The sequence below is a fragment of the Lemur catta genome, chromosome 11, assembly GCF_020740605.2.
Source record: "Lemur catta isolate mLemCat1 chromosome 11, mLemCat1.pri, whole genome shotgun sequence".
Lineage (NCBI taxonomy): Eukaryota > Metazoa > Chordata > Mammalia > Primates > Lemuridae > Lemur > Lemur catta.
Window position 1 is genome coordinate 53691167 of NC_059138.1, and position 27637 is coordinate 53718803.

The 27637-nt window shown below is 37.5% G+C and overlaps 1 protein-coding gene across 1 annotated transcript in view; it reads right to left on the bottom strand.

Annotated features, from left to right (window-relative positions):
• Window positions 1-1873: 1873 nt before the first annotated feature.
• The window catches only part of CALCR (calcitonin receptor), a 55493-nt gene continuing 29729 nt past the window's right edge, over window positions 1874-27637 (bottom strand). Inside the window, exons 7-12 of the mRNA XM_045564385.1 lie at window positions 15578-15731; window positions 10190-10250; window positions 10037-10103; window positions 7826-8044; window positions 6455-6496; window positions 1874-2137 (exon numbers count right to left, since the gene is read on the bottom strand). Of these exons, the coding sequence (XP_045420341.1) occupies window positions 1874-2137; window positions 6455-6496; window positions 7826-8044; window positions 10037-10103; window positions 10190-10250; window positions 15578-15731 (807 nt within the window). The remainder of the gene's footprint in view (window positions 2138-6454; window positions 6497-7825; window positions 8045-10036; window positions 10104-10189; window positions 10251-15577; window positions 15732-27637) is intronic.

The window sequence follows — 27637 nt, forward strand, 5'->3', positions numbered from 1 at the left end:
CGTTAGAAAAATATGCAAATATACATCTTTTTGCTTTTAACACACTCTGTATTAAGTTATACATATACATAGCATAAGCATTTCACATAATTTTAGCAAAACTACGCATTTCATATAATTTTAGCAAAACTATATGCAATTCTAGTATAAGCTGTTTGGTGTTCCTCAGCCCCTACTATATTAGCACAATTACACCTAAAATATTTTAGCAATATATTATCACATTGTACTAGAGCTGCCAGAAATACTCTGTTTTCCATGTTTGTAAACAAAAATAGAACATTACTACATAACACTGTGATTGGAAAAATACCTTCTTTTCAACTCCTTCCTTACATTCAGTAAAGGAGGCTTAAACTACTTCAGTATCCAAAATAAATTTTCACTAGAGTAATATAATTTTTTCTGGGTGCACTAAATATGTAACCAGGACAAATCAATTTATTGTCTTTCCGCAATTAAATCACTTCTGAAAGGCAGTGGCATAAGATAACATAGAAGAGAATTGGGATTTGGAGGGTTTCAATATATCTCCTCGTTTAGCATACAAATTAAATAATGGTAACTCAGATTATGTTGCAAAGTAATAAATTAATTTCGGGTGCCAGTAATGATACTGGTTTATTCGGGGATTTTTGAAGATCTTATACTGGGAAGTAAAGAGAAAGATGGGAATATAACATTGTGTTTTAATGAGAAGCTGTACTTTTATTTTAATGTGAATTGATATATAGTTAAATTTGTAGTAGTAATTTTTTTTTCCTGTTTTGCTAATAGCAGCAAACAAGAGGTCAACTACAAACTGATTTCTAATTACTCCTACTGAATCTTCCTGGAAAAGACCGAGATCTTGTTAAGCTTTGAAGCTGGGTGGAAGGCAGTTAATGGACTTATATGGAGTCTTTTAATTACTAGTCTTCAACAAATTTATCTTTTACTGCTAGATAGCACCCAAGGGCAAGAGGTAATCTGCTTTATAAACCTTGGAGTGAATTGATTTATAAATCCAGGAGTTTAGGAATGTGGAAAACTCTCTTTACAGAGAGTATTCTCTTCTACTAAGAATTATATTTTTGGCAGTTTTGTGAAAAATTTAGTGATGGATTCTTTGTGACCTCCCAATTTATAAATATCAGGAACCAAACCACATTCAACATTAAAACCAATTCCTTACAGCAGTTAGGGCCTGCCCAATGGACAGGATTATCCAAAGTCAAGCCAAGCACATAATGTTTCCAGCAAATTGACTCCAAATTTCTTTTTCATTCAAAGCATTACATATTCCTGCCAAATGCAGGTCTTTTCTCCCACAAACTTAGTCATCTTTCTGTTAGAAAGCCACTTTGTCTTGCAGAGGTCATATAATTTGTGTAGTTTACATAGTATGGATGCTAAAATATTTGAGTAACATCAGAACTGATTGAAATTAAAAATAAAAATCAGATAGATAGCCAAATACAGAAATATTCTAATTCAAAATCTAGAGTTAAAAGGAAAAATATTGATGGTGACTTGAATTTTTCAAAGGTATAAATGGCTCAAGATTAACAAGGAGCACCCTGTATTTGATCTAGGTCAATTTAATTGTTTTTCTTGGATACTTTGCTTGCATTACTATGATAACTGCATCTCAAACTTGGATGAATGATGGAGTTCACAAGTTGCAGTGGGAGACTCCATGCCTAGACTGTCTCCCAAAGCAATAGTACCAAGAACAACTTTCTCCAGATTTACTATGGACAAATTCACTTAACAATTCTTCACAAATGATATGCTCAGCGCCTGGGAGGATGGGAATCACATTAAATGCATGCTTTATCTTTCTCCCAGGAAATGAAGGCTCAGTAATCACGATGCTGTGTTTGCTTCACATTCAAGCGGATGACTCTTGCTCAATGACATTCAAAGGGATGATCTCAACACCCTCCTCCTCATCTGGGATGTCGATGGCGAGCTCATTCCTCAGCTGCTGATGACAAATGTAAATAGGGATGTCGCCAGCCTCAGCAGCTGCTGCAGCTGCAGCTGCAGCTGCAGCCCGAGCAGCAGCAGAGCGGTTGCGGGGGCGGCGCCTTCCCCAGCGCTGGTTCCACTGGATTTTAAACTTCATCCATTGGCGCTTCAGGGTGGTTTGGACCTGGAAGAAAAAAGGCAGCCTTGTTTTCCTATGATAGTCAGAAATGACCCATGCTAGTTTACGAACACTGTTCTTAGAGTTTATCAGAGATTAAAGGAGGTCGAATTGCAATTTTGATGTAAAGAGCTGTGCCGTATATGCTATGGACATGGAATATACCATCTTGGAAGAAGTATTTGGAAATTGAAGAACTAAGTCACTGCTTAGATTACCACTGGCAAATTTGTTTGCTATTTTTGAGCAAACGTTTCTTCTTTGGTTCTTATAGCCAATGAATAAAAGTTAATCTAACTTCACAGTCAATGTGCGTTACATGTTGTATTTGGGAGAAAGTTTTAAGAAACATTTTTTATGCTACCACTCTTGATAAGGGAGAAGCTTTTATATAAATCCACATAGTATTGGTCATGAAAAAATATGTATGTAAACTATAGCACAATTCTGGATTTCATGACAATGGCCTCATACTGTGGATTTTCCCTTATCCAACATGACTTGAGATGGAATATGCCAGATAAAACTCTGGTGAATATAGTGACAACCTTTTAAGAAGAAAGTTTCAATCTCTCTCTATTGAAAGACTTCTAATATGTAAACAAACTTGCCAAATTGTTTTATAAGTATGAGAAACTATATATTGAAAACAAGAGGTAGAGAAAATGCTAAAGTCAGGAAACTCTACGAAGATTATAATAACTGCAACTGAAAATAACAACACAGGCAGTGAATTTGCTTGCCTAGCTCTGCTTTTTATAGAACAGAATTCAATTTAGTAGTTAAGTTCATCCTTCCTCTTGTCTCCAAACTTTTTGCTTTTCTCTATAGTTGAACAAAACTAAAAAGCAGATTACTCCAGCAATATCTTTTCTGCATTTGTGAGAGTTTCTCTTGTGCAGTACATAAGGCAAGCTCACATACAAGGTATCTGCATCAATTTATCAATATATTTTTGGTTCATTCGGTCACCAAGCTCAAATGTGGCAGCTAAATACCTGAGAGAGAATCTGAGAGAAATATAATGGGAGATAAATCATGTAGCTAGTTGGTCATGGAGACCATTTTATCTACTTTACATTCGTATAAATCCGAATAAAGATAAAAATGGCTGCAAAACCCATTAATGCTATAAAAACTACATGTATAATATAACCCTGAATGCTTCTTCAACAAATAAATTCTTTTCTGTATTAGTAGAGTAATAATCTCTCCTGATAATTACTAGTATTTGTCATATAATTTTCAAGATTTTGCTCGGAAGAAGGCAAAGTCAAATGATTCATTGAAAAGCAAGTCCAGAGAGTAAGGAACTTGTAGCTAGAGAAGTTCATCTCCACACAGCAGAGCAACCGTAAGGTTCATGATGACAAATGGCAATCAGAATAATTTAGCAATCTGATACTTTGCATATGGAATTTTCAAATTACTGAGGCAACAAATCCTGTTTTTTTCTTTTTGGGGGGAGGTGATGAGTGCTTGGATGCAAAGTACTTTATATCTAATTTTGGTTAAAAGAGACAGAGACCAAAACTTTATGTGTGAAGGAGGGAGATATGTCTTGCGGCTGAATTTAGCATTAACAAAAGCCACACAGGGGAATAAAGGATGAAATAACAAGTTTCAGCTATTATTTATTGACTGCTTACCACGTGCCCTATTATAAACACTTGATTTATATTAACTTATTTAATCCTCACAACAGCCCTATGGAAAGGGCAATACTATTATCTCCACTTTACAGATGGGGGTGGCTGGAGTGATATACTGTGTCCACGAACAGATAGCTGGAATGTGGCAGAGCCACAGCCCTAAGGGAAGCCTGGCTTTATTTGGATCGTACTGTCTATTAAACGTAGGTCCTTAACTGCCAGGTTTATAATCTAGGAACCATCAAATGCCCTGTTGAAGAATTTGGAAATACACTGGTTCCGCATATTTTTGGAGAAGCAATGTCTGTCCTCAGAGAAAGGAATTCTCTGAATCCAGGGATTCAGCATCTCTTAAATGCCAAGATAATGCTTATAGCTAAAACTTACACAGATATTTAGAGGTATCCAAGGTGGACAGTTATAAATTTAGAGTGAGTTTGCAAAAGTGCCCAGCATAAAAGAAAAGAAGTCTTTAGTTTTGCCTCACCGTTTCTTTTAAAATAATCCACATCAGAGTTTCCATGTATATTAATGAAGTACTAAGCCCAGCATGAGGCCAAAGGGTTTGAAGTCTATTTTAATTTTTTAAAGTTTTATTACAGAAAGGTTTATAGCCTTCTCTAATTGTATTCCAAAATTATAACCCATCCTTTTGTGTGGAGATAGCAAGCTGCTTTGATTTGTAAACTACACATATGAGAACAGGCCCTTAGCAGCATGTCGAAGACACTTCAATAATTACAGTTTAATAAGGGCAATTATCTCCTACAATACCACAGGTCGAACCTGATGCTGCCTTAATGACAAGAAAAAGGGCATTGAATCTGTTTGGAAAAAAAACAGGGAGATTTTTGTTGCTCCTGAAAAGTAACAAATGTTAGGAGTTGTCAATGGGCTAACTCTAACATACAAAGTTTTGTGAATTGTACTGCTATAAACATCCCTTAGTAACGGGATCTTAATGAAAATGGAAATGGTTTCTTTATCTCAAAAAAACAGAAATGACATACTCAAATGAACTTGAGACATTGAATTGTTAGGAGTACCCTTGGGTTCGCTGTCTATGTTTGACACTTCCAATGACATCATCATAGTTAAGACACAATAAATAATTTGGTATTTTTACAAAGGCATGTGATCCTCTTGTGTTTTTTAAGGCATACCCCTCCTGGACCTGATTTTTATATTAGCCCTATTTTGATATTATTTCAGATGAAAAAATTTATTTTGCATGCCACCCGAAACAACTCAAAAGGCAGGGATATGTGTTCACAGAAATTGATATAAACATAGATGACTTATGCCCTACTCATTTATTAATTTTTACTATTCTCAAAAAAAAGGGGGGATACTTTAACACCTGACAACAGAAGGATGTTTTTTATTTCTATACTAGGACCCTAGTTTACCCCCTAGCACTAATGAATGGAAAATATATTTTTGTTGAATGAAGGAATCAGTTGATGGATGAATGGATGAAGAAAGGAATAAAATGTACCAGTGAAAAGGGAACAATAAACACCTTGCTATGTCGATGTTGGAGATGGATGCAAACAGGTCACAGAATAGCAAAATATTTTAGGTGCTCACTAAACATTTAACTAAGAAATAAAGAATAGAGACTAAATTAAATATTAACTAATAATGGTTAGAAAACATTTCTAATTACTAATAGGAAAATAATATGTTGGTGTCTTCACAAAATGTGATTGGTTTTGTATAGAACTATTCTTAAGAAGAACTGATTTAAAATGTTCAAAAATACTTTTGCATTAAAAGTTATACATTACTACAGAAAATATACTAACAAAGCCCCAGGGAGAAATTATATACACAGATAATTTAATTGGGATTAGTTAATTTAATTGAGAATCAGAAAATCTGTGTTCCGGTCCTGGTTACAACTGCAACTGCATTTGCGACATTAGGCAAGTCACATGATCTTTCTGGAGCGTAGATTTCTCACCTGAAAAAGGAGGGAGCTTTTCACTTGTGTTCCCTGAAACCAAGGAAGCTCTTTGAAAGAACTTCTGGGGCAATAACAGTTCCACTTTTGTATTTTACAAATTGAGCTCCCAGGCAAGATTTTGTTTGAAGAAAGGGTATTCTGGCTAAAAAAAAACTAAGAACACTGTATGAATCTCTAGATTCTACTGATCTAAATAAATATTCAGATAATAGATTATTTATTTAAGAATCCTTTTTGAGTCTTAACTTCAGGGTGATTTTTGAAATGTTGAAAAAGTGGTATGACACTGACACCACACAACTGGAAAAGAAGGCAGGAACTAGGATAAACTGGGTGGACACTGGCTCTGCCCTAGTGAGAGCTTGGGTCTTCCAAAGGGAATAGGGATATGACTCTTCTTTCTATGGGAATACAGAATAGTTCTCACTATTACCGCTGGGGGTGCTGAATAGTTCAAGATGCAACCCAAGGAAAGTATAACTTAGCTGCCTGTCCAGATAGTATCTGCAATTGTACCACATATTCATAGATAAGATTTAGCTTGGAGTAATGAAAAAAAACCCCAATGCTTCTAGTTACAAAACCCTATGAGGTCAACTGTAGAAATAAGATCAAATGAAATGTGTATGCAGGCCCTTTGGAAACTATAAAGTGCTGGCTTTATATAAACAGGTGACAGTATTTTATAAAATGCATGGTTACCTCATTGTTGCAGAAGCAGTAGATAGTCGCGACAAAGAATCCCTAAAAAGAGAAGGAAAAGTAGAGTTGAAGTTATTTTTGCTTGTATTATGTTGTTTAGTAACCAATATAAATAGACTGCCTGGAGAGGAACATTCCACTATTGCAATAGCAAGTCAAAGTTAGATGAAGTCAAAAGGCAAGAAAAAGAATTACCTAGAACTCACATTTATTGCTACACTACAAGATATTCCATTAAAAAATGTATTTTTCTTGTTAGAATGATATTGTTTGGCTAAAGGACAACTCTAGTAAATCTGTTTAATATACTTCTCCCTTTAACATAGAGATTTATAGCAGAATTTGCTGATTATAGTGCATTTGAAAAAAAATTATACTTAAAAAATTTAAAAACTGAGATCTTGTAGAGTCCAGTAGAGAAATCTTTTACAAGCCTAAGTGTCATTATGGGTGACTGTGGGCCTGACTGTGTCCTGTGGTGTCATGGTGAACTAGTGCACTACTATACCCACAGCCAAGCTCAAATAAGGACATGGACTAAATAAGCTCTGAAAACCTGGTCACTACTTGTAAGACTTCTTGTGCCCAAGTTTTAATTATGACCAAAACAATAGCTCAAATTATGAACACAATCCCTAAACTTTCTTTTTAGCCCTGTTAATTTTGGCCTCATTCTCACATCAACCCTAAAGTAGAAAATAAAATTAATTTGAAATTTTTAATTGAGACAGCAAAATGTGGGCCTAAGAGCCTGTGGTAGAGTCACCTGTGCCTTAGGACCCTCCATACCCTGTCTTGTTTTCAAAATATCTAGCATTATGCTTTCAATGGGACTTTGGATATGGGGCAAAGTGAATGGAAATGAGGCAACCGTTCTCCTTTCCAGTGTTGCAGACACTGAGCAGTCCAGGACGGCCCCTGGGAGCCCACTCCATTCTCTCCTGCATGAGGAGAGACCTGGACAGGACTTCCCTTTGTGAGCACTGAAGTGTCATGGATGGATTCCTGACATTTGCCGGACAAAGGGAGGGTGATAGAGCAGGAGGCATGGGCAGCTTTGTGCACATTCATTATTCCCCCTTACCCCAGAGTCAGCATTTATTTATAAAGGAAGGTCTGACAATTACTGCATGTTTGACCAGAAAGGACATGCCTGGGGGGGACCAGCTGAGGGCTCTGGAAGTGATAGGAAAGCAGGTCCAGAAAGAAGAAGGAAGAAAGTATCTCAAAAAATCTGATGTCCTTCAGATTTTTGGCTGGGCTTCTTGAATTGGAGGCTGTGTTGTGACATTTTAGATCATGGGCCTTAGAGTTAGGTCAACTAGCTGAATAAGTACAGTGGTTGAATAAATACACTGCTGGTTTCCTTACCTGGAAATGAATCAGAGAATGCATGACGTAATCATAGATCTTCCCAAGCACCGGGTTCGAAGGTCTCCAGGGAAAGACAACAAACTGGATTCCCAGCAGGGGCACAAGGACCATAGTGGCCTTCACAGCCTTCATGTACATGTACGATTCCGCCTCATGGGTTTCCCGCATTTTGGTCACAAGCACCCGGACAATGTTCAGCAGAAAGAAGAAGTTGATCTGCAAAGATATGATGTTATGAGCAAATCATCCAGCTAAGCACCACTTAATGACACCCACTGTTCTCCACTGTTGTTTATCCAATGTGGGGAACAGACGTCACCTACGTAGAACACGAGAGTCTGACTGAGAGGTGCCGCAATTCGCTCAGCATTCCTGGGACTCTGAACATCAGTATAACCGAAGACTCTTTCCAGACCTATATTCATATTTTGTTTTTCTTAAATAAGAAAATATTTTCCCTGTACATGTAAAATATATTAGGTTCAACTCTAATGAGGATGTCTATTCTTTATTCTGATTTTATAACTTTTACAAAGGTGTGTGGAAAACACCAAGTTTAGATCTTGCCTTCCTGTTTTTCACTATCAAGATTTTCCCCATAGCCAGGACTACTTGACTGAAAGTGAAATGAGGACTGAAAAATTCATCTGTAAAGTTTATGTAATGGAGACAAATCACTTAGCTTTCTTTAAAAATAACATTTTAAAAAGGAAATATTTTCACTGAGGTATAATTTATGTTCAATAAAATGCAGACTTTAAGCGTACATTTGAGAAGTTTAGATAAATGTTTGCACCTGTGGAACAGCCACTCCAAAGACCACTCTAAAGACCATTTATACAACACTAAAATATAAAATTAAAATATTAGATCAATTTTATATGTATTGGTTCAGAAGACATAAGATTATTTATCTAGAGAAATTGAAGGGTACATCTAATTTTCTAATTTTATTTTGATATGAAACATGATCTCCACCAAACCAATGGACACAATGGCAAAAGAACGTTACATATAAATTAAAAAAAAACAGGAAATTGACACCTTCTGGGTCATAAACTATTTTTGGTTGTGAGGGTTAGTTTTGAAACCAAAGTTGCTTTTAAAATTTAATTGACAATTTATTTTAAAAATAGTTAGAATGATTTTTCTACCTGGAATAGAAATAACTGTTAGCACCCAAAAATTTCAAGAATGAAAAGAGATCGTTAGTAATAATTGAACCGTCACAGTATGTTATAAAGGTTCAAGACCCACATCAGTGGATCCCTGTGAGCGCGGCTCAGCTTGTGAGTACATCACTGCTCTGAAGAAATTTAATTTCTGTTGGAAAGGCCAGGAAAGTTAGAAGACAGTGTGGATGATAACCTAGTTTGATCAGTTTCTAACGGATGCTTTTTCAATGGAGCAGGACATTGGTCTAGGACTCAAGACTGTTTTCATTTTTCTCACTCTTATCTGAAGAAAACACTGTCTTTGAGGTTAATGGGAAAAATAAGAATGAATTATTAAATTGTTGGTTCTGATACTGACCAATATGTAGTAAGCCGTGGGTAGAAATAAAGAACTTGGATTAAGAATCAGACAGTCACATTCTCCATCATCCCCAGCCCCCATGTCCAAACTTCTTACTTGTTCTGTGATTTTTGAGTGAGATTACTATAGTCATTGGGTGTCATTGTCTTAAAGAGTAAAATGACCCTCGATAGACTGTAGAGGGTTGTTTTTAGGAACAGCATGGCAATGTGTGTGAAATGCCTAAAATATTTCACATGTGTGATCGGTGGTAGTTATGATGATCGCTCATGTACCAAAGATGAAAAAGAAGATGGTTTTGTTGTATCGGGTCTAGGGAAAAGGGATGACATCGTTTATGGTATCTCACTTTCTTTATCAGCAACACTTTTTCACCATTCCTGTAGCCCCTCAGCCTTAACCTTTATCTAGGAGAATCTGGTTATAGAAGCCTTAAAAAATAAGCTACATTACTGTTATAGTGTGTATGAAAGTGAGCTCATGTAACCCCCCCATGTATAAATAAAAGGCATTTTTGAAGGCTTTAAAGTGAAATTGTTATTCTTACTATAGAACATCATTAGATTAGATTCATTTTGAAGTTATAATACATATGCTACATGGATTCATATTCACAGAAGTCTCAACAAAGAGATAACACTGTTCATAATGGATTTAAAAACCAATTCTCACCACTAATGCTGCCATGATAGGGCCGTGGATTATGTAAAGCAAATAGGTTTCCATACTCAGCCAGCAGCTGAAAAAAGGGGGAAGAACACATCAATACAAATGCATTGATTTTATTTATGAATATGTTCACTTAAAAATTACCATAGTACTTACTTGTCATTGAAGTACAGGGCCCGGGCAATGGCATGGATAGTGGTTGGCACCAGAGGGAACCCTAAAAATGTGAAACGTACAACTCACACTTGGTTTCTTGGTCATAAGATATAAATACAGTTGCATGGAAAATGGTTGTATACTTGCAAAAATACTGGCGAATTTACTGTGTCTGTCAAGATATTCCCCTGATATTCCAAGATAGTCCCCAAATTATCTTTGGTCAAGGCAGTTAAAAATGCTCCCTGTTAGAACGCCATGTGCTTTCAGAGGATTTGGTTAAGAGCATCCAGATAATTAAAAGCCTTTTACAAATTACCTAATGTGGTAGGTACACTATGACTATTGCTACTATTGTTATATCTATGCTGCTGCTGCTGCTGACTATTAACTGAAACCAGAAAGCCTTTCATTGTGGGTGAACTGGGCTCTCGGGCAGAGGAGCTGGGTCACCCCGGAGGGATGTGACCTGGAACAGTGTATGGAAGCCGTAGTCTGCTTTGAAAGCCTTAGCTGATGCTCACATTATTTCCTGGAGCCTTTTTGTTTATGTTTGTTTATATCACATGCATTGATCCTGTTTTCCTTTTAGTACGAACACTTCAGAGAAGCCACTGTATTCCTTACCCTCTTTAAGTTCTTGCTATAGAACGTTTATGAAGACAGCTCGGCATCCACTTCCCTGACTAAACTCAAAGTGCTAGTAAAAAAGAATTTCGAATTTATAAGTGGAACAATGGAGTTCGTTACTGGCAATGCATCTTGCTAGGTTACATCTTTTTTAAAATCGATTTTCATTCTATAAATGTAACCTAGAATAAAGTTGTGATTTTCATTAAAAAAGATCCTCTTTTTACTCCAATATACCTACAAACAATAGAATAGTGTTTGATTTGATTGAGACATCTGTAGAAAGAGGTTTTGTTATTATCATCAGATTCAGAAACGTGTCTCAGGAGAGAATTAAATCTACACGTTTTTATTTTCTGTGACTTATATGCAAAAAGAGAATGTCTCAAAATACTGAGTTTTTACCCAAGAATAACCTCAGCTTCTAAACCCATGAAGCATATAATTCAATAGGACCATCGATTTAATGTTTGGCTTGAAATAATTTTGAGTTTGGTTGTTTACACAAACATAATCGTGTTTCTCACAGCACTTCTAACATACAATTTCCCCACTTGGGTTCAGAAACAGAAACTCATTCTCTGGATTTATTCTGAAATACATGTTTTAGAAGTAGCAAGATAGGCGTATGGAAATCTCAATCCTATTTCACCATTTTGTGTAAGGGAAAGTGTTTTCTACTTTACATGGAGGAGTACAGACCCCACCCCTTTTAACTCCTAGGACTTCTCACCTTCCTTTAGCTATGATGCCTTTTTTATGCAGTTTGTTTTTTCTTTCCTCTTCCTCTTCTCCCTCCAGGCCCCAAGATCCATAACAACACATCCCTCCCACCACACATGGCGAGGGTGACAATAATCCTCTCTCTGTAGGATTCTTTTTTTTTTCAGGCAGATTAGATAAATTCTACTTGTTCAATGTAAAAGTCCATGGGGGGATTTTCCTTCCTTTGATTTCTAACAAGGGGGAAACTAGCAAGGCGAAGAATCAATTTGAAGAGTGCTGGAAAATAAATGATTTTTCTAAGAACTAAACTTCAGTATTTGAAGTTGCTTCAATTTGAAAGAAATCGACCACTAAGTGGTGCCATGCAGACTTGGTAGGGAGTAACTGCTGAAAAGAACCATTCTTTCATTTTCTGTTGGGGAGAATTTCACCATCAGATACTTGTTCACCCAGAGGGTGTTGTTTACAATGTCTCTTATACTTCTCTGAGATTGGTTTCAAATCCTGGAGTTGGTAACATTATTCACAGCTGAGCTAAATGGGTGGGCTTTACATTAGCTGCAAATAAGTTAGGTCCTAGGACTTGGGTTCTTTTGGGCCAAGTTTTCTGCAGTCCAACTTTAAAGATTCTTTTCAAAGCATTTAGAATATGCCTTTTTTTTTTTTCTGGCATTGTAAATTTAGAACCTATCATACTGTCTCAGTGTGAAAAGAATTTCAAAAGGACAATGAAAATATTATCCAGTAGAGATTTCTTTTTCTGCCCCATTAATTCTTTAAAGTTTCTGTGAAACTTTTTTCTTGAGAAGTTATTTGGTAGCAATTTTACTTGCTTTCCTCCCACCCAGAAACAATGCTTGCCCAATGTTCTAAAAGAGGGCTATTGCTTTAAAATATGTCAGTATATCGTGTCTCAATTTTGTCCTGAGTTCAGATTTGGCACTGTGATTTCTTAATGGTAACAAGTTTGGTGGAATTTTGGGGTGTGTGTGTGTGTGTGTGTATGTAGGAATGGAGAAAGATAGACTGAGCTCTGGCATGCTAAATAAAATCACATTTTAAAGCAATTTTGCTGACAATGTCTTTCCAAAAGTCTATCTACAGAAGTGCAAATCCCTCTAATGTTTTAACTTAAATTTTTATTTTACTATAGTAAGAACAGTTAACATGAGATCTACTCTCTTAACAGATTTTTAAGTGTATAATACAATATTGGAACCTATAGGCACAATAGGTATAGTAGATCTCTAGAATTTATTAATCTTGCATTATACCTATTGATTAACAAATCCCCATTCTTTGCTTAGCTTACTGAGTGTTGTGTTCTTTAGCATTCTACTCGAGTCATTCTGATGAAGTTTTCAATATTTGCTGATTAAGGAAGGTTAAGGTATCATATAAATATTTCACTTATTATCATTGCCTTCTTTTTGATACAGCCGAACAGCTCGTTCCTTTTTTCCTTTGAATTGTTTCTGTGTGTTAAGCAGATATCTTCATTGAGTTGTCTATGATGATGCCAAAAAGTTTTATAACTAATTCACAATGCATCCGTGTGGAAAGAGCGGTATAAATTGTTCCTTTCAGGATGCCCTCATCTCTGCTGAATGTCACAGGAAAGAATAAATTTATAGCCCTATTTTTTCCCATGGAAAATTTTCTGAGTGTGGCAGATAGATGTGTTTGAACAGTCAAAACTGGTGCAAGAAGTATCCTATAGATTTTATTTCAAAGGAAATAAATAAAACAGATCTGACAGAAATAGCATATGTGTGTGGGGGGTGTGTGTGCTGGACTTGGGATGGAGTGTTATTTTCAGGTCTTAAATTGCAAGGCAAATGATTAGCACCAATTATTACTATTGTGATGATCAGAATTGCCATGGGGGGGTGCGGTTAAATTGTATCTAGTTGATTCCTGGCATTGCCAGTGTTAGGAAGTCTAGAAATTATTGAGAGGGTGTACATGAGGCTGAGAAGGCCAGGGAAAGGAAAGATTAGTGTCTGTGGAAGGCTAGGGCTAAAAGAAAAAAAAATAATAAGAGGCCATTTTGGTTGCATTCTGGCCTGTTTTGAGAACAGGAAAGAGCAGGAGGACGTACCACGTGGAAATGGCAGGCTAGTCATAAGCCTGATTTCAACCTCACTGGATGGTTAAGGAAACAGGCTGTTGTTGCTGCTGCCCCTTGATAGGGGAGCAGCCAGCACAGGTGAGGTGGTTTGGTGTATATTCTACGTGGCCTATCCAGTTCACAAGGATCCCTTTCCTGCTTTTCTGGATTGTTCGCCCACTCCCAGACATGTTTGCACTATGTGCCAACATCCCCCTTAATTTTCTTGGCCATGCTTCATTGAAACAGGGCAGGCCATCTGCTTTCAGTTGGACCAATCAGATTCTCTTGTCCTGCTATTCAGAATTGGGACTTTAGGGTGGGCATTTAGTCTCTGTGAGTGCCTGGAACAAAAATTTGAGAACTCAGGAAACCATGGAGTGGGCTATATTTACCATGAGAGTTGGGGGAACAGAGACCCTGTGGTCTATGGTGTGCAGAGAAAGAACACAGTTAAAGCAAAGTTTGGAGACAAGCAAAGACAAAGGGCAAAGGGAGAGAGACTCCTGGTTAGCTGGTCTCAGGCTACAGCCCTTTTATTCACCTGGCTGTGTTTCTGACCTTGGCTTCCATGAGATGCTCTAGATTCTGCCAATTTCTCTCTTTTTGCATACGTTAGAACATCTTTCTGTTACTTGCAATCACAGAGTTGTAGCATCATCAGTTTAATCTTGAGGCATCTTACCTATCTGCCTCCCTGCTCCACCATTATAGGATTATCCCATTGGGTTTGGGCAATGTATTTGGTTAAAACCCCTGTATTCCTGTTATGGAGGGGTGTTACAGAAACAAACCCTGGGGTGTACAGACTGTGGAAAAGACTTCGGGTGCTTAACATGACTTCCCAGGCACGTTTCTATAAAGTTGGTAACAATGCCCATTGGGTAGGGCTTTAAACACAAAGGTTGGTATTTTTAAAAATCCCATGGATCATCCTCCCTCCTCACTAAATCTTTCCTCCCTTACCAGTATTTTTTGGGGCTTGCCCACCTGCTGCATTAAAGACAGGCTTAGCTGAAGGCCACCCCCAGCCTCTGCTCTGAGAGTCGCAGCCACTCATAGCCACCCTGCAGTGGACGTGGCAGCGAAAGCCCCTGGCTCTCCAGTCAGTGTGGGATGGTCCACAGGTTCTTCCTCTGGTATGGAAGTTTCAAGGCAAGTGTCCTTTTTTGATAAGGCAGCCTGTGTTTTGTCCTAGCACTTGTTTTCCTCATTGCTTCAGCATCTGTCTACACCTCTTTCCCCAGGGGGAGCTGGACTTTCAGCAGCCCTGGGGGAAGAGGAGGAATTCCAGAGAGCCCTGACGCACCTCAGCACCCAGCCTTAGTCAGTCTGGACAGAAGCAGCCACAGCTTAGACAATCCAACCCTCAGCTTTCCAAAGCCATTGCCATGTGCTGTGATGTTAGGGAGGCTATATGTGCAGGCTCATGCGGTTATATCTGCCTCTCAGCTGGACTCCATTTCCTGACCTTTCTCTGGAGGAGTCCTGCTAACGAAGTGACAGGAAAAAATACTCTTAGGAAGAGAAATGGGGCAAGGGTCGGAGAGGTATAGCATTCAAAATGTGAAATCCTCCTTTGCTCTACAAGGGTGTGATGAATAGGGTAGAAGGAGGCCTAATCACATCTTCTCTCAGTCAGGGCATGTTTTGTGTCCCTCCGTTAGCTGGGTGTGTTCCTTCAATTCACCCTTATAGCCATGTCCTCCCTTTTCTGTGCTGAGCCTAATGTTCACCACAGTTTGATTGAGACTGGTAAAGGCATCCCCCAAGGTCTCCTGGAGACTGAACTGCCAGTACCTGCATCGCATCCGTCCCTGAAGGACCTGGGCCCCTGACTCTGTCCTCTGAGACCAAGACTAGAAGACTGAAAACGTACAGAGGTGCAGGTGGCTCAAAAGTCAGCTGAAGAAAATACATACCCCAGCCTAAGAGATAATACCACCACATTTTCTGCTTCTCGACGAACACAGCCACCACAATGAGGGTATGCAGATAGATCCCCTCACAGAGCATCCAGAAATAGTTGCAGGACATCATGTACTGGTGGAAGAAATGCACAATCTTGCAGCTCACCTGTCAGACAGGAATGAAGAGACTCAGAGGAAGACACGAGTGAAGCTCTGACAGTGAACAGAGGGTAAACGTGAAAAGGAGTCAAGGTATCTGCATTCAGTTTGCAAGGCAGTTTCCCCAAAAGTCTGGCTTTAATGAGTTATATCACCATTCAGGGCGTTCATTATCAGATCATTTTTCGATAAAACATAAAATTTGTTGAACCATAATGTCATTTTCAAGAGGGGATCCTGCAGTTTTCTTGATTGGGCACACGACTTAAACAAATATATCTTTTCCGCTACATGTGCCAAAGAGCTTTTATAATTATTTGATTAAAAATGAAATTGGAACTATAGAACTAAGGTTTTCCAACCAACTTTAAGACTGTTAAAAATTCTTTTCTTAGGCACATAGCAAAGCCTGGCACCTAAGTCATAGAAGAAGAAATGAATTAAACTAGTGCGTTTTGTGTTATTGACATGAAATAATCTACTCATTTTGTGTGAAAATCAAGAAGGAAGAAGAAGTGGGTTAGCAGATTCTGCCAAAGTTGATCACATTAATGAGAACTGCCAAACATTCTGCTCTTCTTCCAACTTTTGCATTTTGGGGGGGCTGCAATACAAGCTAATATATAATAAAAGAGGTGGCTGCCTATAAATTTACTTTTCAAATTCACATGAACAATATTGAAGCAAAATGAAGAGCATGCAAGAATATCTCTCCTGTCTCTTTAGTCATTGAGGGGCCAAATGGGTATGTTTGAAGACTTATGGCAAACAGTGAAAACAACATCCTTCAGTACACAAACATATTAATAAGTAACTCAAAATATTGAAACTTAGTTTGAAGTGGTCTAAATAGTACTAACTCAATAATTTGCATTGAATCCAAGCTGTCAATTTTGTTTCTGACAAGTCTTATTTTAAAACAGAAACAAACTCTGCTATTTGTTCAGAGTGATCTCTAGTGATTAAGCGTAATTATGTACATTTCCGTGAAGCTTCTAAAAAAAGTTTTCTCATCAGTTCACTTTTGCACAGAAGGAAGAATGTGAAGTTATGTTTACTTGAGCAAGGGAAGAATCAATAAGTTAATTTCCAAATATTTTACTTGAAGGAAAAGATATTTTAAAAGACCCTGAATAATAAAGATTTGTGGTCTATATGTAGGTTAAACTTGCCAGGTTATTTTTTCATTAAATTTTATTTAATATATATCTAGATTACATATTGAGTGAACATGTACTTTCTGTTAAATACATGTCCACCTGATTCATCTTTATGTCTCTGCTGCCCCCTCCATCTTCACCCTCAGGACTTAAACCCAATAATATTTATACAGAAGGTGAGCAGCAGATGCTTATTAAATTGAAATGATTATGGCTTTAGGTAGTGTTTATAGTGTTGTTCAAGGAAAATGTTTTGATTCCTAATTCAATATTTTTTCTTCAAGCACCCAAACAAGAGCTGCTTATCCAAGATCTGACAAATAAATGCCAGGGTCCTTTTTACCTAACAGCACTACCGTTCTTGCAAATGTCTGCAAAGATCAGTACATATCTGAAGGGGTCAGGCTGCTGACTTGGACAGAAAGCTTACAATGCTGGACTGGATCCCTAGGGGACCGTCTTGAGCCTTTGTCGTTTTTCGAAGTTTGGAGCAAGCGTTCTTTGGAAGGTGGCAGTCCCTAAGGTCTGCTATGCCCTGTCATTATCTCCTGTAGTCCTGGTAGAACAAGTGTTTGCCTTTGCACTTCTAACTGGGCATGCGTACGTGTATGTGCCCCCAGCTGTATGCAAAGACTATTTCTGAGAGCACTTCCTGTTTTCAGGATTTGCAGTGTATTTTAATACCTTTCTGGTCTTGAGCTAATGTTCAAATAAAATACTTAAAAATACAGTTGCCTGTAAACATAGTTAAATTTTGGTAATACACTTGCTTTCCCTTTGTAACAATGGTTCACATTTTTCAACTATTTACACTCCATGTAAATTATCCAGAACTTTTCAAGGCCCTTGAACTTAATACATGTAAAATCCCTAATCACTTTTTACTCATAAAGAAGAGATGCAAGCCTTATTTATCAGCTGCATTTAATTACATGTGGCACTAAGATGGATGTTCTCCACTGAAGTACTATTTATATAGGCAATTGAAACATTTTTCTACAATGGCCATCTTTACATGAGACATGTTTAAAGGTTTGTGTTTTTTTTTTTTTTCTGCTCCTCTTATCATTTCAATTAAAAGAAAACCAGCTTTTGGCTGAATCAAATAGACACAGAGTCCCTTTTCCTCACTCCCCCATCCTAAATTGCATTTCCTCAGAAAAATCATTACAGAAAAAACACACTGAAAAGTGACTGCAAAGGGTCCTACTGCATGGAGTTAACAATTAAGTCTCATCCTTTCCCAGCCTGTCCCTATCCATAAGAAAGAATTTTGATTGCAAAATGGTTTTGAAATATTATTATTGGAGAAGTGCTTTCAGAATTAGTTTTTGTTTCATGAGAAAAGAGTCTATAAGTGTTTCCATTCTTTGCGATGTAAGTGGAAGTGTGTGTTTATCATTCATTATAAACGTCATTGAATCCAGTTATTTAAAAAATGGGATATGCTAGATCTGATGAGATGAGGGATGTTAAGAAGAGTTTTCTTCCCCTTACCTCATTATTTGAAGGTGTGAATTGTGTTTTGGAATATGGCATGGGAGAATGAGATGTCTGAATAGTTTGAGTACGTAATCAAAGAAAGGTGAATTATTTTACATTTTGTAGAGTCAAAGACTCTTCATTTTTCATCTTTCTGTTGCTTTCATATCCTTCTAAAACAATATTAATCTTACAAAGTTTCCAAAAAGACTTAGCAAAAAAAGAAAATATTATTTATCATTGCCATTTCCTTCCTCTTCTAAATGGTCTCTTATCATTCTAGAAGCTATTTAAATCAGGGAATTCAGTGTTTCCAACAGAGAAAGATGCCCAGAAAACAACCCAATGTATGGTCAAAATTTATTGTGCTTAAGAATTTCTGTACAAAGATGTATATTGTACTTGATGGATGACTTAAGAAATTTGGGAGGGTCATTTTGATTATGTGAAGATTTTATTTTTATAGACTAACATCAATACCCAATACCTCCACAGGATAAAACTCCACTATATCGCTTCTTTCTGTAGACCTTTACTTTCAAGTAAAATAATTAATTTTCAAGCAAACTTTATATTCTTCAAATTTATTTCTGCATTAAGCATTTGATTATTTCATACTTTTAGGAAAGTCATCTGTTTCAGTGACATATCAAAGCACTGAATTGCAGTCCAAATGTGGAGAGGTTATGGGGAGAAACAAAAATATTTCTCTGGAATGTGATATATTTATTTCAAAGGTAATGTATATCAGATCTAGGCTGTCATATCCTAAACTTCTCCAGATTTCAGTGAAGATTTTTACCTTATTATTTTCATCCTAGGTTCTTCCTGCCTAAAATATGTGTTTTTCAGACTAGCATTTACCTTGCTCTTGTCAAAGTAGCATACCTTTTCCTCCTGAATCATTTTTTATTTCTAAATGATATTTCTAGCATTCAAGTTCTCTTTTTCATCCTAGGGGGTAATTCTTGATTTTTTTTTTTCAGGGCAATTTCTCTTTAGAACTTTTTTGTAGAAAAGGCTTCTTCCAGTTTCTCCAGGGAAACATATCATGCAGGGCCCAGGGACAATAAAAGAGGAATTTATACTGCAGAATCAGTGTGAGGTTTTCCTTTGGAAAAAGGAGTCAAGCCTCATGGGAGCAATGCAGTCTCCTCTGAATAACTGCCTGGATTAGGACATGGTCCATGTTCTACCACTCCTACATAGAGCACCATAGAACATAAGGCAGAGGTGAGAACTGGGCTATTCTGTCAGAATAGGCTTCACTGAAACCTATTTAGAAGAACTAGGAGACAGGAAGGACAGTGACTGATAAAAGTGAGGAGAAGAAAACACTTGTGGGACAGAGGTAGGTTAGTAATGCCACAGAGGTGTTAATAGGCAGGCCAAACAGGTAGGTTAACAAAAGCCAAAGCAAAAAGGAACATAATTTTCTAGTTGATTTGTTGGTATCTGACAAATCTCTGGACCAATAACATTTTTGCTCATTTGTAAATATTCCAGGGAGAGCTGGCCAACATATGATTATCTCGACAATGCAGTGGCCAGCACTGTGCCTATACGTTGTTCTGTCTCTTGCATTTCACTAATGCTCATGTCATTTTTGCCTTATTGTGGGCACAGACTTTTGGGAAATGGAGGTTGCATGTCCATTATCTTCCTGGAAGGGTTTAGAACTGGAGTGGGCAATCCTGGGGAGAATAATTACTTTTGTATGCCTACAAGGGAGGATGGATCAAATGAGACTGACATTCAATTAGTTTGGCAATTTTTCCAGACCTCCTATCTCAAAGTGAGAGGGCAATTTTGATATGTGGAAAAATAGAAAGGGCATGTGGCTTGACTTTTATTATCTTTTTGTTTGCACATCTTACAAGTTTGAAAGTGCCCTTTAGTCTACTCCTTGACGTTAAAGCTAGTGGGAATGAGCATGGCTTATTTATAGGAGTATGAGTTCTTGAAAGCAGTGATGAACCCCTTCAAATATATCCAGTTCAAATGTAAATAATGGAAGAATCTATAGTAGCGCTTCTCAAATTTTACCATGCATCAGAATGACTGGGGGAGCTTGTTAAAACAGATTCATTAGTCCCAGTCTTAGAGGTTCTGATTCAGAAGGTGTGGTGCGGGGCTTGAGAGTCTGTATTTCTAACAAGAGCCCAGACGATGCTGATGCGGACCACACTTTGAACGGATTCAGGATACAGAGAGAGTTTCCTGAGTACCTGTCACTTATTTCGGTTACTTGCTGGCCTTCCATTGATAATGCTAACCAACAAAAGGTACAAGCTTCCTGGTCCAGTAAACTCACGATGCAATGAGAAACATGTTGACTTCGACTGACATATATTTCAAAACCTAACCAAGGAAGAATTTCAGACCTTTTTGTCAAGGTGCCAGTGCAGTTGAAAAACTAAGGGGCAAAAAGGTCCTTATCTCACCTTTCTCATTGCCATGAAAACTATAAACTTGTATAGTCTTTAAAACTAGCTGAATGAAAGAGAAAAATCCTCCCATCAGAAAGTCAGCATTAACTTTATAGGAAAGTACTGCAGTCTTCCTCCAGAGGAATTTAAGATTGTAATACTTTAATGAAACACGAGTCTGTCATGCAATTCCTGATAATGTCTTAGAACAAATGAGCTTGAATTTGTGGAACTGCATAGTTGTGATTCTATGTGTTTTGAAAAAACAAAACAAACGAAACGAAACGGAACGAAACGGAACGGAACGGAACGGAACGGAACGAACGGAACGGAACGGAAGGGAACACCAGAGGAAAAACAGTCTCACCTGAGATAAATACATCGGAAGATGATCCGGAAATTGGCAAAGGAAGCACTTTGGAAGTGTTAAGAAAACAATGCCAGAGCAAGCAGAAGAGTGGGATACGCACAATTCCAACTGATTTTTAAGAAAAACTTGTTAGAAATGTGGCAAAGGAATCAAAATTAACCATTTATTACTCTCAGGGGTCTTTCTCTACATGGTATTGTGAGGGTATTATATCACTTTTTTTAGGGGATTCTCAAGCATGACTGATTTAGTTTTACGTTTTCAGACCATAGCCCGTTTAGTTATTTATGATTTACAAACCTCTAAATATGTGCATTCTCCATTCACACTTAGTCCTTTGTGGATTTAAGCAGTGTTTTACAAATGCTATGAGTTTCCACATCTCTGCTCTGGAACACAGCAATGGACTAGGTGCCTCAGCTAGAAACTGACAAGTGCGAAAGGCATAATGATAATGCTAACAGATATAATACAATAATGATAGCTAACCTTGGAGAGTTGTTATGTGCCAGACCTTGTTTTGTGGATTTGAGGTATATTGGTTTCTCACAAACTCTACGAGGAAGGTGCTATTATTATCTCCCTTTTACGCATTAGGAAAGTGAGGCACAGTGAGGTTAAGTAACTTGCTGAAGATTACAGATTTCTTTGTAAATAGAAGCGCGAGGATTTGAGATTCTGTAGTTCAGCAAGAGCAATGCTGCAGTATTTGGAGCAATCCCCCTAAGCACAGCAAATATCAGCTTTCTAACAATGAACCAACATACTCTAAAGAGTGTACAAAACCCGCTGGAAGCTCTTTGAGAATGCAAACGAATCTATAACAAGTTTTGCACCAAATTCATGACAGCCTTCTCAATTCAACGAAAGCTAGCTGCAAATGTTGAGGTGAAGACTTGCTATATAAACTGTGGCACAAGATGCTATGTGTAAGTCATTGATTTCATGTGCAGGGATGCCACCCAGATTGGCCAGATGAGAGAAACTGGAGATTGGGTTGATGTTTATATCCATTTTAGGGACAGATTCTCCTTCAAATCCATTTGGGGCTGTGATCAACTATAAATAATAACTTTAAGAAGGAATAAAGAAATCCCCTATACCCTTCTGCACTGTATGATCTTGGTTAAAAGATCATTTATTGGTTTTGACATGCAAATAAAGTGAAGTAGCATAAATGACCAGGGCAGGATACCTCATTATCACATGTTGGCTTTATTCTCTCTGCATTGCCCCTCAAATCCATAGTACACTTTCATTCTCAATCTAATTTTTTTCTATAGGCTGCTGAAATACATAATCCCAACATTGTTTTCTTTGTCATTGGGCTCTGATCTCAAAAACTCTGCTGTCTCTGTTAATTCCCTCACATTTACATGTTCTCCCTTGCAGCAGCCTCTTAGGCTGGGCAGGAGTCCGGCTTACACCTGGGCTTTATCATCTCTAGCACCTTGGTTCTCAGCACATTCTAAGCTGGTCCTCTCATGCCTACCTAGGATGAAGCTCTGACATGGCCTGGTGGCTCAGTTGTTTTGAACAAATGGGTTAGAAGAAATTCATGTTGTTTTCCAGAACTTGGTGCTCATTTCACTTTACTTATATAAGAAACTATAGAAAATGTGATTCAATTGTTTCAGCTTTTGAAGTGCAAAGTGCTCAGGTTCCCAGTAAAAACTGATCTCCTGGAATTGTCCCTTTCAGATCCAGATAAGAAGTTTAGAGAGAAATTTAGTTCTAAAGAATGACAAGTATCTTGCCAGCCTCCTTTAGATGCAGCAAGAGCAATGCTTCTAATTCTGCCTCTTGACTCTCTCTACATGAAGATCATGGAGTGAGCAGGTAGAACAAAAAAATACAAAATTTTAGATATTATGGAAATGAAATGCCATGGGCACTGACATGAAAATTGACAATGGGCAATTTTCACATCACTCAATAAACTGAGGATGTATTCAGCCCTTATTTATGCCATGAGTTATTTTGAGTTTAACTTTTAAAAAAAAGAATGTGAAGGAATAAGATTCTCACCCTTGGCCATACAGGAGAGAATATGCCTAATGAAAAACTTCCCAGGGAAGAAACAAACTACTTTAATGGGAAAGGGATCACAAACCCACAGGGATTCTCCACTGAGGAGTGAGGACACTGTGGGGTTTTTTTTTTTTTTTGCCCTCAACAAAATGAAAAGAGAAGACTTTTATAGAAGGAGTGAGATAGTATTTGGGATAAAGCAGCCTTTCTCTTCAAGAAATAACTTTTTATTTTTAATATATTCCCATGGGTATTGAGAAGGAAAATCTTTTTGGCTCTTAACTGCTGATTCAGTGACCCAAGAATTGGGTCGATGTGAAAAACAAACAAAAAAAATAACCCACACTTCTCTGTTTAGTTTAAGAGACAAACTGTCTTTAAAAATTATGTATTCTGTTTTTTTTTTTAAGGAAACACATGCCTGAATCACCTATAGATGAAGTGCTGATGGATATGCTTTTATCTAATTTATGACTGTGGTTATTGTTTACATGTTAGTTGCAGTTTCAATAAATATTTATAGATTGACAATGTCTAATAACTTCTGTTTTCCAAAAATTTCTTCAGCTGTTTGTCTCTTCTTTTTCAGTTTTCTTTTTCTTGTCTCTACTTTTCTTGGCTAGGAACAACCTTAATCTAATGTTTTCTGGAATGTCAGTTTTTCAAGAAAAATGCAATATTTCAAATAATTCATTTAAAGTAATTTTAAATATATGATTTTGCATGTGACTTAGTAATGTTGATGACATGATTCTCAGCCTTTGCATGCTATTTTTTCTGTCTCTTTAGAAGTGGAGAACTCTATTCCTGAGAAAGATGGGGCTTCAAAATAGCAGTTAAACCTTTCCTACTTCTTGTTTATTCCCTCTGTATTTAAATCTATGACAAGAGGGAAAATTTCTTCTTTCTTAAGACCTGAATTTACAGTTTCAACTGTAATCCACTTTAACCACCTTTGAAAGGGAAAAGGCACTCAAGAAATTGGGCTTCTATGAATACATTTATGACAGAATATGCATTTGTGAAGGCGAGACACAATACAAATTTAGCCATGTGTGTCTCTCTTGTACCTAAGATATTCAAGGATGAATAACATAAAATATGTTTACTTGAGAGTTCTTTCCTGCCCTTTCTTGAACTGATTTTGCTTGCCTAGAGAGAGCAGCCCTATGTTGTTGTATATGGAGGGTTCGATAAGAGATTTAACAAATGCCTCATTGGAAAACAATGACTGTGTACAAATAGAGAAAGTACTAAAAAAAAAAAAAAAAAAAAAAAAGCTTAGTTTCCTTCCTTTAGGTGAAGTGTATGCTTCACAATTTACAAACATGAATTAATTTTTGTCATTGTAGTTATTTGCTTTTAGTCTCTACTGTTTATATGTGTTTGGTTACAGGCATGTGTTTCCAGAGGTTTGAAATTGTGAAAGAGGGCACAATGTGTTCTCACATTATAACCTTGCCTCATTGACTGTTGTAAGTGGCTTATTATCCATGGCTTGTTTTATTTTGTCTAATTGCAGAGGAAAGGAGCCTCTTCTTTTAGGCACACAGAGAAAAATATTCTTATTTTTTTCTCCTTTGTTTTCCATGAAAAAAAAAACCCACAGTTTGAAATAGTTAAAAAATGACTAAACTCATATGTGGTTGTAAGACACAGGAAGCTGTTTCCATGTGAGGCTTGGCTCATTGCTAGGGATGATGAAGAAAATGTCATCAATAGATATTTTTCCAAAATAGTATGAATTCAGTTCAGCCTGAGGACTAAAATTTGAATTTTGAGTGGTCAATAAATACTTGATTGATTGGGTGAGATTCTATCTTTCAAGTATTTTATAGTTTTCCCCTAGGAAGTTTGCTCTTGTATAGCTAAAAATATCTAGTCTGTTAGGTTAAAAATATATTGATTTGTAGAACCGGGTGCTAGTAATGCCACAAAGATAAGCTTCTTTTCTTTATCTCAAACTTACTTTAAGAACACCTAATGTGTGTGGCAGAATCAGCCTCATTCCTCCATGCCCAAAAGAAAGCTTCCTGTTAATTTCTTTGGCTCCCTGAAGCTCACACTCACATTCTCCCAGGAAATCAGGTGCATAGTGGCAGAGCCAGGTCCTTGGACATCTGCTTACAGGATCTATTTAAGGTTCCTAGGCCATAGAGGAGCTGCAAGGCAGATACGGGCAGACTTGGCAGTAGCTGGGGGACAGCTTGTGTGCTGGGGCTGGCAGAGGGCTGGGCATGTCTACTTCCTATGAAAGTGGAAATATCCAGCAGTGATAATGAATGCGATTGTTAAGAGCAATGAATAGAGTAACAGATTTGTTGGAAAAGACCAGGTAACAGAGACCTAGGCAGTTAGCCACAAGTCAAGGGTTGATGGCAACCCTTGTGAGCAATCACTTGCAGTATTACGCCCTTGGGAGTTGTTAAAAGCTTTATTCTTTGGCATTCTAGGACAGCCCCTTAGAAGTAAGCAGGGCAGTTATTGTTATTGTCATTTGATGCATAAAGTTAAATGGCTTCTATAATTTAGTAGCAAACTGATAAAAAGCCTGAATTTAGACTATTTCAGGAAGATAACAGATTTAGCAAGATCTCGCAGTGGATGAGAAGCCTCCTTTACATTACCAGCTGGGGGCAGGCTGGAGGCATGAGATAAGGGTACAAGACCCCTAGAAGAGGGATGGGAAAGAGTTTATTCAAGAATTTACAATACTTCATAATTCGACTGAGTGTGCTCCCAGGTCAACATGGCTGCTTATTCAAAAAGCCAAGTGCCATTTCCAAGCCTACTTCCTATACACACTAGTTTTCTCAGGGTTTTCACCCTTAATGGGAAATGGAAAGCCAAAATTTGACTATTCTTTTTGACTATTCTCTGTAGAGGGATGCTTAGTTAATTGCTTTTACATCTGTTTTAAACTTGGTGGGGGGCAGCTTCTCTAATTAATTATAGTGGGTATGTTCAATTATGGAATTACAGAATGACTGGGCCCATTTCTTTAATAACACATCTGCCTAAAGAAATAAATGAAGACAATCAAGAGTACAAAGTGGTATAGAAGAGGGAGACTGGCTTCTGTGCTTGAATCCCATTTCTAAATGTTCATGGTATGGAGGACACTTGCCTTCACCGAGCCTCAGTTTCCTCAGCTTTAAAATGGGGATAATATCCACCTTTCACTGGGATATTGTGGGGATTAAATTAAATGAGACAAATTTTATTTAAATTAGCTGACATTAAAAAATAAAACTCATCAAGCTAAACCCATTTGGTCACATTATTCTGCAGGTGAGTAAGACAGGACTTTGTCTTCGACAACAGATGCCAGGGTTTTAAACAATGGATCACAATGCCTTTCTGGATATAGTCATACTGTAAAAATTATTAACACTGTGGATCCATTAGAAGCCAAATTAAGCTGCTTTCCCATGCCATGCCACTGTCACGCAGGATGCATGCTCTGGGCAGATTTCACGCATTTTTGTTACTGGGTTGGCAGAACTGTCAAATGCCGGTTTTGAAAGATGAGGCTGTCTACAGATGCTTGCATAACACAGTTAAGCAGAGAAACAAAAATGAAAATCTAGCTTGGCCATTCACCGGGAGCTGGACAGCTTCTGTCTGTGCTTCCAGATGCACTTTCCACCCTGCTGTCACTGCCCTGGGCCCACAGAAATGGATCTGCACGTCTTGCTTGCCTTCTGGTTCCCAGTTGAGCTCAGTTAATGGAGACCATTGGCAGAGATTGGGAGAGGAGAGTGAGTGAATGAGGAATATTCATTTCCCCACTTCCTTTTGTGGGGTTGCCACAAGCTAACTGTGTCCCAAGACAGAAGTCCTGAATTTCTACAGGGCAGCCTTCACTACACCACCTCTCTCTCTTTAGGTTCGTATGTCTTCCTTCCTCTTGTCTATTCAGGCCTGGGGTGATAATAGTCCCCACTCTTACTAGCCCCCAGTGTGCTGGCCATACATTTGTATTAGGATGAAACACATGGATTCATCAATTTTGCAAAACACAAATGATCAAATATTGGCAATTTCATATTTGATCTAATAAATAATTACATTATTAAACAGTTTTAATCATTTAATGGAATTGTCCATTAAATGAATAAGGAAAAGCTTGTTCAAATTAAGGAAGGCAGATTTGCAAAGGAGATGGCAGAGAAACATTTGTGGATTTTTTTGAGATGAAAATACTTAGGGAAAAATGACTATTAAATAATAGAAACTGTGATTATAAATTGTTTAAACACTGGGGTGATACATAAAAATTTCTGTAAAGTAAGTGGTTACTTGGTATCAAAGCACCAAAGTGATTTGATTTTTTAAAAATCAATCTGATAGATATGGAAACCCAGTCAACAAGTTCAGTGTTGTTAATTCCTCACTGATTTGTTATTAGACATAGAACATGGAATGCAGAGGAAAGAAC